Source organism: Oncorhynchus tshawytscha, linkage group LG19 (assembly GCF_018296145.1).
Source record: "Oncorhynchus tshawytscha isolate Ot180627B linkage group LG19, Otsh_v2.0, whole genome shotgun sequence".
Lineage (NCBI taxonomy): Eukaryota > Metazoa > Chordata > Actinopteri > Salmoniformes > Salmonidae > Oncorhynchus > Oncorhynchus tshawytscha.
The window spans coordinates 24,078,672-24,098,499 of NC_056447.1; the positions used below are offsets into that span (position 1 = coordinate 24,078,672).

The window sequence follows — 19,828 nt, forward strand, 5'->3', positions numbered from 1 at the left end:
ATAAACAATTAGGCCTATGTATGTAAAAAAAAAAATATCAGGTTGCATTTCACGACCACCGACTTTTAGAAAAATAATTTAAACATAATTGGCAATCGTCACCCCTAGTGAGAATGTAGCGCACGACTAACCAATTTAAGATGGAAAGGACTAAAACCGAATCCGGTCCGTATTTTTCACGCGCTGTGCAGAGTTCTTTGATGCTCCGTGTTTTGGCCCCGATCCGTGCTCCAAGTTGAGCTGTAGTTTCCATGGCTGACCATGGTTTGGTGCTGTTGGCTCTCTCTGTCTGTTCAACCCAGGCTGTGCATAGCTCCCTGCGGGATCAGAGCGCTCCCCCGCCGGGACCCTACTCTCACATCCTCCTGCTGGGACACGGCTACATTTCCAGCCAAGCCTGGCTTTATTATGTGTGTCTGCGCTGCAGCCCCGCCAGCAGTCGGATCGGGAGGCGGAGGGAAGACCAGAGTCAGGACAAAGAAAAAGGTAGAGAGAGGCTAAATACTACAAACATTTGGCTGATTTCAGGATTTAAAAACACAAATCCCCAAGGGATGAAAATGCTGGGTAAGGTTGCATTACCCCATGCCACCTTCTGAAAAATAACGGACGAAGGGAGGTTCGGTGTTCGCAAGATTAGGGTGAAAGAGACTTATTCCGAGAACTGCACCAACAAACCCTCAAGACGAAGAGGAAACGGAGACAACGTAACGCTTGATTTAACGGAATTCTATAATTGTATAGTCAATGTCATCGTATTTTGACGTATTGGCACCTTTCTAACGGCCCGATCAGGTGTTACCGCATGGCTGTCATTTTGGCGTTGGCTGCCTCTTGAAACTTGGACTCTACCGATTAAGTCGCCTATAGCTAAGGTGTTTATGAACGTAAAGGAGCAAAAGATACTGTCGTCACGGACTCCGAAAGAAAGACGCGTTATTCCGTTAATTCTACAGGTTGAGTCCAGCCGAAGAAGTTACATTGCTGGAGTATCCGGGGCGCAGCTCCTCTCCACAGCTCCAAATTGTATAGACTACTCACCTCCCCTTTAACTGGACTATAGGATACTATCAGACTTAAGTTGCCGCATTGCAACAGGCAAAGAAGTGAAAAACACGCCAGCTGAAGTATCCATCTATATGACTGTTTTCGCAAAACATTAGAGATCGATACGATAAGAAAATACTTTCACAATCCAGAGATGTCTAGACGAAAACAGGCCAAACCGCGCTCCGTAAAAGGTAAGTTGTTTTAATGGGGACAAACTCTCGCATGACCAATAAGATTTCATGACTACCTTTTGGCCTTGGCTACTATGTAATTCAACAATTAAATATCCTCACTGTTTTATTTATATATATATATATATATATATATATCAAACAAAAGCCTAAGCAATTAAGAGGGGGAAATAATAGATAGGCCTAATTTATCCGGTCCAACACAGCCAACTTTTTGTAGTGTTGCAATAGTGACTCAGGTCTTCCCTGGTCAGTTGATTACTTAATTGATTTAACATTGTGACCACATTTGTTACTTGACTAGACTGCAATGTGTTTGTTTCATTCGCTACTGTTCACCTGTATCGTGGAGATGTGTGTATTGATGGTCACCCCTGCTGTGTATGACGCGCATTAAGCCCGTGCATTCCCACATCTTGCATATGTTGTTTTTCCATCGCCATGATTAAACTATTGGCATATTGGTTTGTTTTACTTACTAGACCGTTTTCTTGGTAACCTGTATTTTCTAGTCAAATTCAATAGTACCGCATCCGTGAACTGAGAGCGAGATGACTCTGAGCCATTACAGTGAAGTGGACGGGCAAGGGGCATTTGGCTCGTTTTGCCTCTGTGGAAACCAGATGGGCAATGGGGTGGCCATGTGGTCCCGAATTATTACCCCTCCCCCAATTTGTCTTTTTGTTCTAATTGGTGGCAACAACGTGCAATGGTTTATTTAGGTTGAAAGGTTATAAAGCCTACATTGTTTTCATTATTTATTTCTTGTTTTGTTAGTTGTGCTCTCTGTACATGCAGTAGATGGTTCATCAAGACTAATGGCAAGTTGAAAATGGGTTGATGACCACAGGGGTTGGTATGTTTCTGAGTCAACAGAGATTGGTGTCATGACCTCTCGGGATACCTTTGGTGTCTACTAAAATATACACTGGTTCAAAGCAAGACATTTTAAAATGATCACATATAAGCTGAATATGAGAAAGGGATCACTTGATTATTTCAACAATTACTAATATCGCTGAACTAACTTCAAGGCAAATACAGGTAACTCCCAAAATAAAGGAAACACTTGGGTAAATGAGAGATACAAAGTATATTGAAGGCAGGTGCTTCCACACAGGTGTGGTTCCTGAATCAATTAAGTAATTAACATCCCATCATGCTTAGGGTCATGTATAAAAATGCCCAGTTTCCCGTTATGTCAGCTGCTATGGCTAGAATGTGTGTCAATCACCATATCTCAACACAAGTGAAAACTTATGGGAGAATCTGAAGTGGTGGCTGAGACAGCGTTTTACACCACCATCAACAAAACACCAAATTATGTAATTTCTCGTGGAGGAATGGTGTCGCATCCCTCCAACAAAGTTCCAGACACTGGTAGAATCTATGCCAAGCCACATTGAAGCTGTTCTGGCAGCTCGTGGTGGCACAATGCCCTATTAAGATGCTGTTTCCTTTATTTTGACAGTTACCTGAACATGTACTACATGTCATGTGAAAACAAATCCCAATTTCTCTGCTTAAAGCAAGCTAGTCTTTGTACTGTTTTGTATCCTGAGAGTGTGTGTGTTTGGCAGTGGCAGCTTGTGGCTTTGAATAAACAAAGCTTGTGCTTAGTCAGTGATGCACAGCAGCCAGAGGCCAGATCTATGTGTAACTAAGATGTGTTCTGTTGCTATCTCCCCACAACACCTTTCCCACTAACTGGCATATTCTCAAATTATGAGTGAGTGTCAGTGGTACAGGGCATGCACCAGGGATTATTTGTGTTTTTCCTGTGTCCTCTTGTCTCTCACCTGCTCACTCAACTCCTAAGAGTGCCTGTCAATGCCAATGCTCAAATCAAATATTATTGGTCACATACACATATTTAGCAGATGTTATTGCGGGTGTAGCGAAATGCTTGTGTTCCTAGCTCCAACAGTGCAGTAATATCGAACAGTGCAGTAGTATCTAACAATTCACCATAATACACACATTTAAACGTAAAAGAATGGAATTAAGAAATATATAAATATTAGATTGAGCAATGTCAGAGTGGCATTGAATAAAATACAATAGAATAGAATAGAGTATATACCGGCTATGATGAAAAAGGATTTGAGGAAACCACCAATCCTTGTTATCATCAGTAGGTTGTGGTGGAGGGATTTACTATCCTAATTGTAGATGGCTAATTGAGGTTGCATTAATAGCTATGATTGGCTGTTTTACTAAATGGGGAGGGGGGAGAGGGGAGCGAGTGGTTCTTATCAAAATATTATTTCTCCCGATTAATCCCTTTTTTAATGTGTGTCTTTGCGTAGAGTGCCTAGCCGGGGTATTTCTGTTTCATATCTCCCCCGTCCCCATGAGTATTTCATGCATTATGTAGTGATGATTATTACTTAATTACACATTAATAAATCCTCTTCATTTACAGGACATTAAGCGGGAATGAGTGCACATGACATCCAGGGAGCGAGAGAGCACTTATTTATTTTCCACAGTGTTGTTTAGTCAATCAAATCAAATAGGACCTTTAACCTGGGATGGGGGAGAAGGAGCCGTTGGAACAAGGCTTGTTCTAGGGCTCCACCTCCCCTCTGCTTTCCCCCCTCTTTCCACACAAATTCCACCAGTAGTACTGTTTACACCAGCTTCCCCTATCAATTCAACATTTTTCTAAGTTGCAGTAAAATCTTCAAACATCTTAATCTATTTCTTTAGCTCCACCTGGCTGAGATTGTAATGTTTCTCTTCTCTAGATTCTGTAGTGTAGATATTCATTTTGTGCGTCCGTTTTATGTTGACATAATAGAGTACTTGATTGTATTATTTGTGCAGTTAAATCGTCTCTCAATCTACATTATGGTTAGATTATTCAGTTGCTCATACACCTTTGTAGTAACACTGTAATTACCTAAGTAGTAACATTGTATTAACATATGAGATAGCACTTCAGTAATTGCATAGCAATAGCAAGAGTTGAGCGTTTTTTTGTTATACAAGAAGAAAAGGGATTGTTCTTTATTACATATTTTGTTATAACACAAACTATGCAATTTCCAAAGCAATTGAGCACCCTGTAACAATAATGCTGGTACTCAATTAATTATAGTGTTAATTATATACAGGCAAGCATCTCATTGAAAGTGTTACTGCTGCATATTGTTATGGATTGATGTGGATTTGTTTTTCAGGAATTGTGTGTGCGTGAAGCATATCCCTGGCATCCCTCTACCCCTCTCTCTGCCTTCCTAAAACCATCTATTTTAACATTAAATGGCATTTTTATTGTCATCTAGGCTTTTGGTAGCACAGCCAATGTTTCATTGGTCAACAGGCTGTTATAAAGTGAGTGATGAGAGCCTGCTCCCCTGTCTTTATTCTCGTGTGTGTGTTTGTGTGTGTGCGCGTGTGTGCGCGTGTGTGTGTGCGCGTGTGTGCGCATAAGAGGGAAAAGCGAGAAAGTCCGGTTTGTCTCTTTCACATTATATACAGACAGTGATATTACACTTTTATGTGCCTTTGTGTTTACTAGCAGCAGGCAGGCATGAAATGTCTTTTAGCAATAGTTTTTTTCAATCTGTGAGTATAGAAGACTGTTGCCCTGTATTAATGGTAGGTGAACCACAAAATAGATTTTTCCAAGCCTTTGTAAAATGTTCATTGACTACACAGCAGGGAGAGTGATTTTTGTCCTGTATTTTGATATGACCAAAAAAGTAATTGGTCATTGTTCAGCCACAGCGGTCGACTATTTTTATATAGAGCTTATTGGTTGGCACAATATCATATGGATTTTGCACATTTTTCAAGATGGGAAAGGGGGGGGGGGTTTAAAGGTACAGTGCTCTTCAGTTACATGAGTCATTGAAATAGGAAATGGAATAAACTGCTTATAGTGGGCTGATACTTACAATAAACGTTGCTCTAGAATCAGTCGGTTATTTTAAAGATATTGTCAGGGATGGATCTGATTCTTCCTTCCTTCAAAATAAAATGTTATTGGTCACAGGTGCTGAATACATCAGGTGTAGACTTTACAGTGAAATGCTGAACACATCAGGTGTAGACTTTACAGTGAAATGCTGAACACATCAGGTGTAGACTTTACAGTGAAATGCTGAACACATCAGGTGTAGACTTTACAGTGAAATGCTGAACACATCAGGTGTAGACTTTACAGTGAAATGCTGAACACATCAGGTGTAGACTTTACAGTGAAATGCTGAACACATCAGGTGTAGAGTGAATGTGCAGGGGTATGAGTTAGTTGAGGTAATACAGTATGTTCATGTGGGTCGGGGTAATAGTGACTCGGCAATCAGGCCGTATAATAAACAGTGTAGCAGCAGCGTATGTAAAGTGTGTGTTGGAGTGTGAGTGTTGTATTAGTGTGTGGGTGGAGTCTAGTGAGTGTTGTATTAGTGTGTGGGTGGAGTCTAGTGAGTGTTGTATTAGTGTGTGGGTGGAGTCTAGTGAGTGTTGTATTAGTGTGTGGGTGGAGTCTAGTGAGTGTTGTATTAGTGTGTGGGTGGAGTCTAGTGAGTGTTGTATTAGTATGTGGGTGGAGTCTAGTGAGTGTTGTATTAGTGTGTGGGTGGAGTCTAGTGAGTGTTGTATTAGTGTGTGGGTGGAGTCTATTGAGTGTTGTATTAGTGTGTGGGTGGAGTCTAGTGTGTGGGTGGAGTCTAGTGAGTGTTGTATTAGTGTGTGGGTGGAGTCTAGTGAGTGTTGTATTAGTGTGTGGGTGGAGTCTAGTGAGTGTTGTATTAGTGTGTGGGTGGAGTCTAGTGGGTGTTGTATTAGTGTGTGGGTGGAGTCTAGTGAGTGTTGTATTAGTGTGTGGGTGGAGTCTAGTGAGTGTTGTATTAGTGTGTGGGTGGAGTCTAGTGAGTGTTGTATTAGTGTGTGGGTGGAGTCTAGTGAGTGTTGTATTAGTGTGTGGGTGGAGTCTAGTGAGTGTTGTATTAGTGTGTGGGTGGAGTCTAGTGAGTGTTGTATTAGTGTGTGGGTGGAGTCTAGTGAGTGTTGTATTAGTGTGTGGGTGGAGTCTAGTGGGTGTTGTATTAGTGTGTGGGTGGAGTCTAGTGAGTGTGCATATAGGCAGTGCAATGGACTCAAAACAATTAAGACAAATAATAAAAAAGAGATTCAAAGTCAATTGTCTGGGTAGCCATTTTTATTAACTGTTCAGCGCTCTTATGGTTTGGGGGTAGAAGCTGTTCAGGTGCCTTTTGGTCAGACTTGGCCCACAGTAGCAGAGTGAACAGTCTATGACTTGGGTGGCAGTAGTCAATGACAATATTTAGTAGGGCCTTCCTCTGACACCCCCTGATATAGAGGTTCTGGATGGCAGGGAGTTCGACCCCAGTGATGTACTGGGCCGTATGCACTATCCTCTGAAGCGCCGTGCGGTAGGATGCCAAGCAGTTGCCAAACCAAGCGGTGCTGCAGCCAGTCAATATGCTCTACGGGAAGGAACTTCCTTCCTTCCTGTAGTGCAGAGTAGTCTTACTCTACAGCAGTCCCTACTGGTGTGGAGATGTGTGTGCCCAGGCAGGGTGAGCTCCCTTGCGGCCAGTGTGTCTGCCATTGACAACTCCTTATCAGCAGCCTGCCTGCTAGTGTGTATGGAAGGATCTGTCTTAATGGAAGAGCTCAGTCGTAGGCTGTGCCGTTGTACCGGCTTAGCACCAGGGTTTATCAGCGCTCTAGACTTACTGGGCCGTAACCACGGTCCGCTCAGGTCCCTCTCCGCTCCGCGCTTCCTTTCTAAAGAGCCAACGAAGCCGGGGTGACTTTTGCTATTAATTATGTTTGTGTGGTTGGTTCCCTCTCCACTGCTCCCCCTGAAACCCCCCCCCCCCCCCCACCCCTCCGGCCTGCCAACCATAGCTCCCCCACCAGTACCTCCCTGTGGAGTCAGTCCTCTCCTAGGTCCCTCACTCTCAAACTCTGTGCTGCTGCATTGGGTGGATTAAAATGTGTTGGAACAATGCTTTCAGAAAGCTTCGTTCCTAATCTGCTCCTTCCTGTGCAAATGATGTGTACAGGACCGTAGCCTCAGAACGGCCAATACTCTCTCTACCCTACGAGCCAAGTGTGGGAGTAGATGTAGGATTTGTTATTTTGTTTCACTGTCGTTTGCTGTTCTTTTTAAAAACATTTTTAGAACAGTCAAATGTTGTGCAATGTTAACCTGAGGGCGTGTGGAATGGCCCACCTGTTGTTTGATGTTGAACCAGGCTGATCTGTGGCAGACACCCAGAGTTAACCAGACTAAACGCCTGAGCAAGGTGCAGGCTCCGTAAATGGGATATGTCAAGCGCAGCTCTTTGTGAGCCTGTGAGTGGTTTAGTGAGTGTGTTAATGGGTTTTGTGTGTACATGTGTCTCCAGTGTGGGCAGAGGGCTGTGACCCAGCTCTGCTTTGACCTCGGAGAGAGAAGGCCAGAACCATGAACCTTCTGGAGGATGGCTACAAGAGCCAGATCAGCACTAGCAGAACACTGCTGTTTGTCTGGTCCAACAGCGTAGGCAGAGGTCTTCATGTTCATTTCCCCTTTATTTCTTCCTGTTCAGTTTCCTCCTACTTTCAACCCTTCCCATCTTTGTCACCTCTCTTCCTCCTGCTCTCCTCTCATCTCCTCTGTCTCCTTGGCCCGCCATGATGTCCGTGAGGCTGTGTCCATGCTCCTTTCTCTAGGCAGCTGCTCCTCGATCCCACAGTTTCTCCGTAGACTGTACATTAAACATAAGCAAAGGGGGCAATTAAGCACCTTCGCCACACCTGGCTGATGCATATATTTATTGAGAAGCTACTCGCTTGGAAGGCTCCTCGTCCCAGCTCTGATGATTAAAGGGTGGTTGTTGGGGAGGGGAGGCGAGAGGAGAGGGCCTGATGCTGAAGTCATTAATGAAGAGCTTTGGTCCTGTGTTGACCCCTGCTGACCCCTGCAGCCTGCCTTGTGTATTACGTGTTTTACTTTTCTATTATTTCTCTTTTCTTTCTCTCTGCGTTGTTGGGAAGGACCGGTTAGTACGCATTTCACTGTTAGTCGACACCTGTTGTTTACCAAGCATGTAACGAATGAATTGGATTCGATTTTTACCTCTTGCCAGGAGTTGCTAGGCCTCCTGCTGGCCAGGCCCTAGATAATGGATCCTGCTTGGGTCCTGGGCTCCTTCCAGGGCTAGTATGGGTCTCAGAGCTGCAGGGGGAGTCAACTGGAACAGTCCTGGGTGGGAGATGGGAGACTTACTGTGCCCACGCACCAGGAAAAATCCTCCAATAGCTTCCTTCTGCTCAACCTATTGATTCCACTGCGCCTAGAAACTTTCCTCTGAAATACACGTGGAGTTAAAAACCGAGAGAAATTACTCCAAAGGATTGAGTGCCCTGGGCTGTGTGTATACATTTGCTGTGTTGGGTTATTAAATAGCTCTTTGAATCACAAAACATCAAGTACATTCAGGAAGAAGATGAAGAAACACAGAACTCCCACTTCATCCTAGTGTGAAGTGGTAATTACGTATATTATTATATTTTAGTAATGATTAGCAAAGTATTTTACATGAATGAATGACATTTATATTCGTGTCAAATCGTCAGGCGGCAACCCATCCTTTTACGGGATTAATTAACCCATAAACAAACATTACAATAATGTGATAATTCAGTAATCGTTTTTCCGGTGTTCTGTGCAGTGCACAGACTAAAAAAGAAATCAATGTATAATAGTAAATAAGGTTATCCAAGCAATAATTAGAACCCCAGAGCAGTAAAAAGAATACAAATACAGATAAATAAATGCTGAAAAATTTGTATGACAATGTTAAAATATTTTTGAAATGGAAGCATATCATATCCTATTCTTTGGTCCAATATTTGTCTTGGTCTTTTAAACCTACGCTACATGTTTGATTCTATCAGCATGACCATGCTGCACCATGCCACAGACTTTATTGTATAACCTAAATAAAGTCATGGTTAAAAGTATGGCTAGGAATTGCCAGAGGCCTTACGATATGATATTATCATGATATTTAGGTGTGGGAATTATATTCTCACGATTCTATATGTATTGTGATTCGATACTATGATTTTGTTGCAATTCGATGTTCCAAACATATTGCTCTCCATATGTCTACTGCAAGACATTAGCAAACAAATTTTGATCAGTCATGGAAATAAAAGTGTTGAAAACAAATTGGCTCCCTGTTAGAAGTTGGAAGATGGAGAACAAGCTATGAATGTAAAATACTGGAGTGTTGGTGCGGCTAGTGCAAAATAATATTGCGATATTGTTAAAACGATACGTAATATCGTCAGAAAATATCCCCATCTTTCAACTGTGCCTAGTCTTTTGAGCTTCAATAGGATACTAAAGGAGATTTGTGTTTTGAGAAAAGCGCTGCTCTGTGTTTTGCGGTATAGAGCCTTGATACATTCATCTTCAAATTGATTTAAGCTGTGAAGCAGCCTCTCTCTATCCCAGGGCTAGACACTTGCCTAGAACCTCGCATCATACATTAATATTTAGCTCAGACAGAATTAGCCCTTATTGTAGCCTTCCTTAATGCTGGCCTCACAACCTCGGAGAATGGCTAGTCCTTGATTATGAAGTCACTTGTGTTTGTCAGATTTATTTTAATTCAATTCCTCTGTCAAATGGCGAGCACCCCCTACAGAGGCCAAAATGATTTGCCTTGCAAAGAGCAGGGTGAGGAGGAGGGGGGGGAGACACTATTAAAGTCGCTCTCGATTTCAGCGCAAAAATGACATTTACAAAGCATGCACACATTTGCCATGTTTTCATTTGCTGTTAGTCTTGCCCGTGGTGCATTTTCACTTCATACCCACATTGTTGGATGGTGAGCTACTTACAGATGGTGTTCCCATGAGAGAGAGGGTGAAAAGGCCTCCCCCTTTCCATGTCTCCCTCCTTTCTCACACTTCTTGTAATTTTCCTATTGAAGTTCAAATGAAACAATCTAAATCAGGGAAGTTTTGTGTGTATGTTTTTGGTTTTACTATCCATGTGGGGACAAGAAGTCCTCACAGGGAAAATTCTGACATGTGGAGACCTTTCGTTGGTCCCCACAAGGAAAAAGCCTATTTTAGGTGTTAGGGTTAGAATTCTAGTCCATGTGAATTGATGCGTTGATGGCCGGAAACAGAGACCATATGTTGAGATGTGTGAAGATGAGAAGGAAGGCCTCTGCTCCCAGTCACAGCTCTGTATTGTTCTACCTCCAATGCCACGAGGGACTGGAAGCCACTGGAGAATAGAGGTGGTTGTGGGAACGAGGTGCAGATGTGTGAGAGAGATAAGAGATGTGTTTTGTCTTTATGAAGTAGTCTTTCCAGGGGGACGTTTAGCTTGTAGCCTAATGAGGATTGTGCCGACCCACCAGCCAAACATCAAGAAGAGTAGTCTAGCTGTCCAACATTGTTTGTCCACTGAAACCATCTGTCTGTGAGTGCCACTCTAAGGGCAAGTAGACCGTTTGAGGCTTTTGAGTGTGTGTGAAGGAAGGAGTTGAAAGAGAAGAAGTCTTAAAAAATATATAAAATCAGTATTTTTTTTTTCATTTTCCTTTCCCCTAATAAATCCTTTATGTCACCATCAAACAGGGGCTGAGAGACAGCGTGAGAGTCTGCAGAAAGAGAATAGGAGTGCGGGTGAGAGGATATTACTGTGTTCTGTGGGGCTCCTGTGTTGGTCGATGGATCTCTGCTTTAAAAATGTAGAGTCTAGCCCTGGTCCAGCCGTGTTGATGTGCAGTCCAGGGACCATCCTCTCCTCTTCCCCGAACATACATTGGGAGGGCAGAGGAGGCTGGATTAGAGTGGTGCCCTGCATCACCATGTCCATGGTAATGCCCTGCTCAGCTTCTACAGTGAAGGTCTAGTTGGAAGCTATCAGGGGTTTCAATAGTGACGCATCTTCACCTCAACTTCATCTGTAAAATGTTCCCTTTCTCAGCACGGTCCGTATGGCTATAGTAGGACTCACGGTGTCCAGACATTAAAACGGAATTCAACTGTAGGAAAAAAACTAAACACATTGAATTTAGTAGAAAATGCATTAATTTGCTCAAGATTATTGTAAAGACCTGAACAAAATGCAGTGATTTGTATTTTCCTCCAGCTTTCTGAAGTTTGCCCCTGTACAGTGGGGCAAAAAAGTATTTAGTCAACCACCAATTGTGCAAGTTTTCCTACCTAAAAAGATGAGAGAGGCCTGTAATTTTCATCATAGGTACACTTCAACTATGACAGACAAAATTAGAAGAACAATAATTGTAGGATTTTTAATGAATTTATTTGCAAATGATGGTGGAAAATAAGTATTTGGTCAATAACAAAAGTTTATCTCAATACTTTGTTATATACCCTTTGTTGGCAATGACAGAGGTTTCATTTTCAATGCCCTTGCTGATGGAAGGAGGTTTTCACTCAAAATCTCACGATACATGGCCCCATTCATTCTTTCCTTTACATGGATCAGTCGTCCTGGTCCCTTTGCAGAAAAACAGCCCCAAAGCATGATGTTTCCACCCCCATGCTTCACAGTAGGTATGGTGTTCTTTGGATGCAACTCAGCATTCTTTGTCCTTCGAACACGACGATTTGAGGTTTTACCAAAAAGTTATATTTTGGTTTCATCTGACCATATGACATTCTCCCAATCTTCTTCTGGATCATCCAAATGCTCTCTAGCAAACTTCAGACGGGCCTGGACATGTACTGGCTTAAGCAGGGGGACACGTCTGGCACTGCAGGATTTGAGTCTCTGGCGGCGTAGTGTGTTACTGATGGTAGGCTTTGTTACTTTGACCCAGCTCTCTGCAGATCATTCACTAGGTCCCCCCATGTGGTTCTGGGATTTTTGCTCACCGTTCTTGTGATCATTTTGACCCCACAGGGTGAGATCTTGCGTGGAGCCCTAGATCGAGGGAGATTATCAGTGGTCTTGTATGTCTTCCATTTCCTAATAATTGCTCCCACAGTTGATTTCTTCAAACCAAGCTGCTTACCTATTGCAGATTCAGTCTTCCCAGCCTGGTGCAGGTCGACAATTTTGTTTCTGGTGTCCTTTGACAGCTCTTTGGTCTTGGCCATAGTGGAGTTTGGAGTGTGACTGTTTGAGGTTGTGGACAGGTGTCTTTTATACTGATAACAAGTTCAAACAGGTGCCATTAATACAGGTAACGAGTGGAGGACAGAGGAGCCTCTTAAAGAAGAAGTTCTAGGTCTGTGAGAGCCAGAAATCTTGCGTGTTTGTAGGTGACCAAATACTTATTTTCCACCATAATTTGCAAATAAATTCATTAAAAAAAAATTTTTTTCTCATCTTGTCTGTCATAGTTGAAGTGTACCTATGATGAAAATTACAGGTCTCTCTCATCTTTTTAAGTGGGAGAACTTGCACAATTGGTGGCTGACTATATACTCTTTTGCCCCACTGTATGTGTGTGCACGTTTGTCTACCACTTAGCGCTGATGTCATGACAACTGTCTTCTGGTAGATGGAAAGGTTACCAAAAACCTTCTCAATTAAATGTTAACTACAAAGTAGCCTATGCCTACCTGGCAGAATGATTTCATGATTATTTGCACCTATCCAGTGGCCATTTGTTTTGCAAACTCTGCAGTATATTGCTAATATACTATACTGCGCACTATACAACTGCGCAGTATAGTGCGCAGTTGACAAAGAAAACAGATTTGATAAGGCTCTACTAAAGTTAGTGGCAGTGATTGAGGAGACTTGACTGGTGACTAGTAAAAGTTGAATGTGTTAGTGTTTGGGATAAGAGGAACCCTCTCCTGCCGCACCAAGCAGGCAGGCGTCAGGCTGTGTGAGGCTGTGGGTCTCAGAAGGAGCGTGACTGCAGAGTTAATCTCTCCTCCAGTGATTTGAGAGCCACAAAGCTCCTCCAGAAAAGGGGCCTGCTGTAATGCCTAATCAAGTCTGTATCAAACTAAATAATGCCTTAGTGTGAAATTGGAATCTCAAGTCAAAAAGCACTCCCCAGAATGTACTACAGGGTAAGGCAATTAAGGGTCCCCATTCTGCCTCTCTCTCCCAAGCTGCCCCGGGTGCTCTCTGAGTCTGATGCCATTGTCATTGTGTGTGTCTGGATCGGTGAATATGTGTGTACCTCCCTAAGGCTGTGTTTACACAGGCAGCCCAATTCTGATATTTTGCACATTTATAAACAGCAGAGCTGATCTGATTGGTCAAAATACCAATAGGTGTAAAAAGATCAGAATTGGGCTGCCTGTGTAAATGCAGCCTAAGTGCATGTGTGCCTGTGCCTTTGCATGTATGTGTGTCTCCCTGTGTGGCTGTGTTTCCCCTGTACATGTGAATATGTCTGTCTGCATGTGTATGTCTCTCCCTGTCTCTGTGCATGTCTATATGAGCGGGTCTCGATCTGTACATGCGGCTGTGAGTTGGGTACAGTGGTGGTGTAGCTCTGTGCAGCACTTCTATTCCTGGAGGGTCTCCTGAGGGCCTCTAATCCAGAGAGGCTTTCCTCCTCCTCCTAGGTCACCAGTCAAATGCTAGCTTTTTTGGGGTGGGGTGGAGGGACAGAAGTCTGTCTCTTTCTCTGTCCCCCCCAACACATGTTCCTGTTGTGAACCTTGTGTCACACTCAATGACCGCGGGAGGCAGCCCTTGTGATTTAATCATGTCTGCTTTTCTCTTCACAAATGTTCCTATTCCTCTTTTCTATCCCCTGTTCCCTCCCGCCCTCCTACATTCTTTCTCTTCCTCTCTCTGGTGTTTTATGTACAAGCTGGAGGTATATTGAAATAATTTCCCTCTCTGCTCTGACAGTTGAGAAGGATGAAAAACCACATTGGAGATCTGAGAGGCCCTTTAATCTTCCACTGTGTTGTCTGCTCTCTAACATAGTGGAGACAGGTGTGTGTGTATATATACATATAAAGCTGAGTGTTTCTCTTGGTGTTGAGAAGGGTGGATTTGTTGTCGGCTGATGAGCTCTTGGCGCTGTTTCTGAAGCTGAGTGTGTGGATTCCTTAGCTCCCTGAGACAAAGGTAGAACAGGCAGGCTCAGGCAGGCACAGACGGTGCAGAATCAAAAGGAATGGGTTGACACAGCACCCAGGGCTTTCTTCAGGAAATGCCTGCTGACGACAAGAGTGAGAAACACAGCACAGTCAGGAGTGTGACATGTGTACAAAGGGGAGGAGGTGTGTGTGATAAAACCACAGCTTTGTGAAGACACGGGACCTATCCTGTGAGTGTAAACATAATTGGCCTGTCTTCCATGCGCCCCTTTTCTCCCTTCCACTGAGTCACCAGTGTCCCAGCTCTTACTTGACCCTGATTTACGACCCTATTTGAACAGGACTTCTTCCGTGCGTGTGTGTGTCTGTTTGACCCAGGCTAAAGAGAGTGATCAGAGCCTTCCACACCTGACGCCCCTCAACTTTGCTGCTCTGGTGTTGGTTGCAGACCAGCCAGGTGGATCCTGTTGTGGTGTGGAACTCTGATTTGTGCTGGAATGTAATACGCCAGTCAGGCATTCTGCTCCTCCATTGACTTGCTCCTCCAGGTAAAGGCCTTTTCTTTTTGGTTGTGTCTGGGGTTGGTTCTGCCAGTGCTCCTCTTGTTGTAGAGCTGGGGCTAAGGCTGAGGCTTGGCGTGGGTGCTGCTGCTTGGATGCTCCAGGCAAGAGAAAGAGAGAGTGAGTGATCAAGCCAGGGAGACGGTGTGCGCTTCACAGAGCTCTGCTTGGCTCAGACTAGCCAAGTTCTCCCCAGGGCATCAGCCAAGAGCTGCCTGAGAAGACCGAACCTGAAAACCCACTACCACTGCTAGTCATCCACCCACACTCCTATCCTCCATCCTCTGCTCTTCCACTCCCATCCTCCCTTCTCTGCTCTTCCACTCCTATCCTCCATCCTCTGCTCTTCCACTCCTATCCTCCATCCTCTGCTCTTCCACTCCCATCCTCCCTTCTCTGCTCTTCCACTCCTATCCTCCATCCTCTGCTCTTCTACTCCTATCCTCCATCCTCTGCTCTTCCACTCCCATCCTCTGCTCTTCCACTCCTATCCTCCATCCTCTGCTCTTCCACTCCCATCCTCCCTTCTCTGCTCTTCCACTCCCATCCTCCATCCTCTGCTCTTCCACTCCTATCCTCCCTTCTCTGCTCTTCCACTCCTATCCTCCATCCTCTGCTCTTCCACTCCTATCCTCCCTTCTCTGCTCTTCCACTCCTATCCTCCCTTCTCTGCTCTTCCACTCCTATCCTCCATTCTCTGCTCTTCCACTCCTATCCTCCCTTCTCTGCTCTTCCACTCCTATCCTCCCTTCTCTGCTTTTCCACTCCTATCCTCTATCCTCTGCTCTTCCACTCTTCCCTTCTCTGCTCTTCCACTCCTATCCTCCATCCTCTGCTCTTCCACTCCTATCCTCCCTTCTCTGCTCTTCCACACCTATCCTCCCTTCTCTGCTCTTCCACACCTATCCTCCCTTCTCTGCTCTTCCACACCTATCCTCCCTTCTCTGCTCTTCCACTCCTATCCTCCCTTCTCTGCTCTTCCACTCCTATCCTCCCTTCTCTGCTCTTCCACTCCTATCCTCCATCCTCTGCTCTTCCACTCCTATCCTCCATCCTCTGCTCTTCCACTCCTATCCTCCCTTCCTCTCTCTCTCTCCAGCTCTCTCCAGTCTCGCTTGTCCTCTAGTTCTCCAGCCTCTAAACTCATGCTCCTGTAGAGGCAGGGGTTGTTTGGTTACGGGAGGGGGCTAGTGGTGGGGGGGGCTGGACGGCTCGGCAGGATTTTGGAGCAGCAATGCCCTCAGTGAGGGAGGCAGAGCTGTGGGCCCCGTCAAGCTTTGTGTTTTTTTTCTCTTTGCCATCTAAGCTCTCTGCTGTGTTCCCCCTTTACCCATTTGTGCTTTTTTGGCCAGTGGTGGTGGTTTGTGTTTTTAAGGCTGTTTTGTGCGGCAGAGCGGTTTCAGTGCTGATAAAAGTATTTGGTTAATCAGCTTCTGTCGCTGTCCCATGGTGGTGGCTTGGAGGACAGACCATTGAAGTTAGAGTTCCCCGGGGGATGGCTTGGGCTGCAGATTGGCATCACGCTTGGCCAGTGGTAGAGCGGCGGCGACCAGAGGAACACTGCAGCCAGCCAATGGGTGAGCCCCCCAGGATCCGAGGGGGAGGAGGTGGGGACAGGGGTGGGGGTTGAATGGGAGGGTTGGATCTATGTGCCTGTGTCCTGTCCAGCAGGAAATTCCAGGCCCCTGCCCTCCTGGGCCTGTAGACAGTGTGTGATTGGCCAGAGTGACCCGGTGCAGTGATAAGAGCCCCTGCAGGCCCCTCTCAGCCCCCTCTGTTCACACTTCCTCTGTGAACACAGCTAGCGCAGAGGAGCACCCTGGGAATTGCCATCCCTGCCATTGTGCCCACGTTGTCGTTTGATTATGGTTTGGTCGGGAATGGCAGGGCAGACAATGGGGCCCTGCGCGTTGTGGTGAAGCTGCAGTGGGGGTGAGGAGAGGGGGGATAGAGATGCAGATTGACTGCAGCACTCAGCTCTACACTTCCATCACTTTGATGAATGACTTATAGCTGTGTAGATATTAGTTTTTAATGGCTTGTTTTCTCAGTTATGACTACATTGTTGTTGTCTTGCTGTTAGTGGTGAGTTGGTTTAGTCCTCCCCTGTGTTAGTCCCAACGTGCCAGTCAGTGTGTCTAGCTGCAGATGGCCCTGGTTGCTGGCCTTCTAGTCAGGACTACAATGATGTTCAGCTCTCTTCACTGGCAGAGGAATCCTCTTGTATTCCAGTCGCGTGTCTTTGTGTGTTTGCGCACGATGTAGTGAGACGCAAGAGTCGGTCTAGCACCAAGCCCTAATCCCCAACTGTGTTCGTATGTATGAATGTATATGAGAGGATGAGACAGATCGAGTGGATGAGTCTCTCTTGAGTGAATGCGTGTGTAGGAAAATGAGAGAGAGAGAGAGAGAGAGAGAGTGTGTCAGATCATGTGAGCAGGACTGTGTGTGCGAGGAGATGGGTGTCGTCAGTAGTATTGCTTGCTCCCTAGGGGGGGTTTGGTCCACCACATGCAGACTGCACTGTGCGTGTCCCCATCATTCTCCCAGCTATTAAAATCCATTAAGCCATGCAGAACAAGCCAAGCCTTTATCTTTTATTAATTATCTTGAAACCCAAGACTCTTTGTCTTTCCCTCTGCTGTGTCTGTGTACAAGCCATTGGCTGTAGCTGAGAGATGTGTCTGTGTAAAAGCCATTGGCTGTAGCTGAGAGGTGTGTCTGTGTAAAAGCCATTGGCTGTAGCTGAGAGGTGTGTCTGTGTAAAAGCCATTGGCTGTAGCTGAGAGGTGTGTCTGTGTAAAAGCCATTGGCTGTAGCTGAGAGGTGTGTCTGTGTAAAAGCCATTGGCTGTAGCTGAGAGGTGTGTCTGTGTAAATCCATTGGCTGCACCTGTAGCTCGGAGGTGTGTCTGTGTAAAAGCCATTGGCTGTAGCTGAGAGGTGTGTCTGTGTAAATCCATTGGCTGCACCTGTAGCTCGGAGGTGTGTCTGTGTAAAAGCCATTGGCTGCACCTGTAGCTGAGAGGTGTGTCTGTGTGGTCGTAGAGGACCATTTGGTTTGAAAAGACACAAGTGCACCATCAGTAAAAAGGACAGTAATCAGCCATTCTAAATAGTCAGGCAGCCCATAGATGTTACTGTTCAGTCGGTCTGGGGTTTGTTCAGGATGCATGCTATCAGTGTGACCCTGTGCAGTATGTGAGTTGGAGAGAAGTGAACACCCAAAGGCTTCTAAAAGAGAACAGCTCCTGTTGTACAAGGCTAATAGAACTAGGAAGTAGAGCACAGCTCCTGTTGTACAAGGCTAATAGAACTAGGAAGTAGCGCGCAGCTCCTGTTGTACAAGGCTAATAGAACTAGGAAGTAGCGCACAGCTCCTGTTGTACAAGGCTAATAGAACTAGGAAGTAGCGCGCAGCTCCTGTTGTACAAGGCTAATAGAACTAGGAAGTAGCGCATTGGAGTTTTGTAATGATTTCACCTTTTTCATGTTTATGTAAGGATGAGATGAGGGATGTATTTTCTTCTCTCTGTCTGTTTTATAAACGTATAGAGATCTTAAACTTTGTAAAGAGATCATCTTATGTGCGGAGATCAAACCATAATTCAGTTACGATGTGTGTGTGTTCCGTGTACATGAGGCCTGATTGTGTGTCTAGCTGCGGACTGCGCCATTGCTGCTTGATGCAATGCAGTGTAGTGGGTGTTGTGGTCAGGGGGTATGGGAGGGTGATGTAATGGGTGTTGTGGTCAGGGGGTATGGGAGGGTGATGTTGTGGTAAGGGGGTATGGGAGGGTGATGTAATGGGTGTGTGTGGTAAGGGGGTATGGGAGGGTGATGCAGTGTAGTGGGTGTTGTGGTAAGGGGGTATGGGAGGGTGATGTAGTGGGTGTGTGGTAAGGGGTATGGGAGGGTGATGTTGTGGTAAGGGTAAGGGGGTATGGGAGGGTGATGTAGTGGGTGTTGTGGTAAGGGGGTATGGGAGGGTGATGTAATGGGTGTGTGGTAAGGGGGTATGGGAGGGTGATGTAATGGGTGTGTGGTAAGGGGTATGGGAGGGTGATCTAGTGGGTGTGTGGTAAGGGGGGGAGGGTATGGGAGGGTGATGCAGTGTAGTGGGTGTGTGGTAAGGGGGTATGGGAGGGTGATGTAGTGGGTGTGTGGTGAGGGGGTATGGGAGGGTGATGTTGTGGTAAGGGGGTATGGGAGGGTGATGCAGTGTAGTGGGTGTTGTGGTAAGGGGGTATGGGAGGGTGATGTAGTGGGTGTGTGGTAAGGGGTAAGGGGGTATGGGAGGGTGATGTGGTGGGTGTGTGGTAAGGGGTATGGGAGGGTGATCTAGTGGGTGTGTGGTAAGTGGGTATGGGAGGGTGATCTAGTGGGTGTGTGGTAAGGGGGTATGGGAGGGTGATGCAGTGTAGTGGGTGTTGTGGTCAGGGGGTATGGGAGGGTGATGCAGTGTAGTGGGTGTTGTGGTAAGGGGGTATGGGGGGGTGATGTAGTGGGTGTGTGGTAAGGGGGTATGGGAGGGTGATGCAGTATAGTGGGTGTTGTGGTAAGGGGCTATGGAAGGGTGATGCAATGTGGTGGGTGTTGTGGTAAGGGCGTATGGGAGGGTGCAGGGCTGAGGCAGTGAACCTGTAACAAACTGCTGCTGCCTGCCGAGTAGGCTCCCAGGGTGCAGGGCTGAGGCGGTGAACCTGTAACAAACTGCAGCTGCCTGCCGAGTAGGCTCCCAGGGTGCAGGGCTGAGGGGTGAACCTGTAACAAACTGCTGCTGCCTGCCGAGTAGGCTCCCAGGGTGCAGGGCTGAGGCGGTGAACCTGTAACAAACTGCTGCTGCCTGCCGGTAGGCTCCCAGGGTGCAGGGCTGAGGCGGTGAACCTGTAACAAACTGCTGCTGCCTGCCGAGTAGGCTCCCAGGGTGCAGGGCTGAGGCGGTGAACCTGTAACAAACTGCTGCTGCCTGCCGAGTAGGCTCCCAGGG

General features: G+C 45.8%; 1 protein-coding gene across 3 annotated transcripts in view; it reads left to right on the forward strand.

Moving 5' to 3' along the window:
- Positions 1–212: 212 nt before the first annotated feature.
- LOC112218500 (zinc finger protein 423) overlaps positions 213–19,828 on the forward strand; it is a 154,635-nt gene continuing 135,019 nt past the window's right edge. For 2 of the 3 annotated variants that reach the window (XM_042301488.1, XM_042301490.1), the window contains exon 1: positions 213–1,241. In XM_042301488.1, coding sequence (XP_042157422.1) covers positions 1,202–1,241 — 40 coding nt within the window. In that variant the 5' untranslated portion in view covers positions 213–1,201. The remainder of the gene's footprint in view (positions 1,242–19,828) is intronic. The other variant, XM_042301489.1, reaches the window with a different exon arrangement.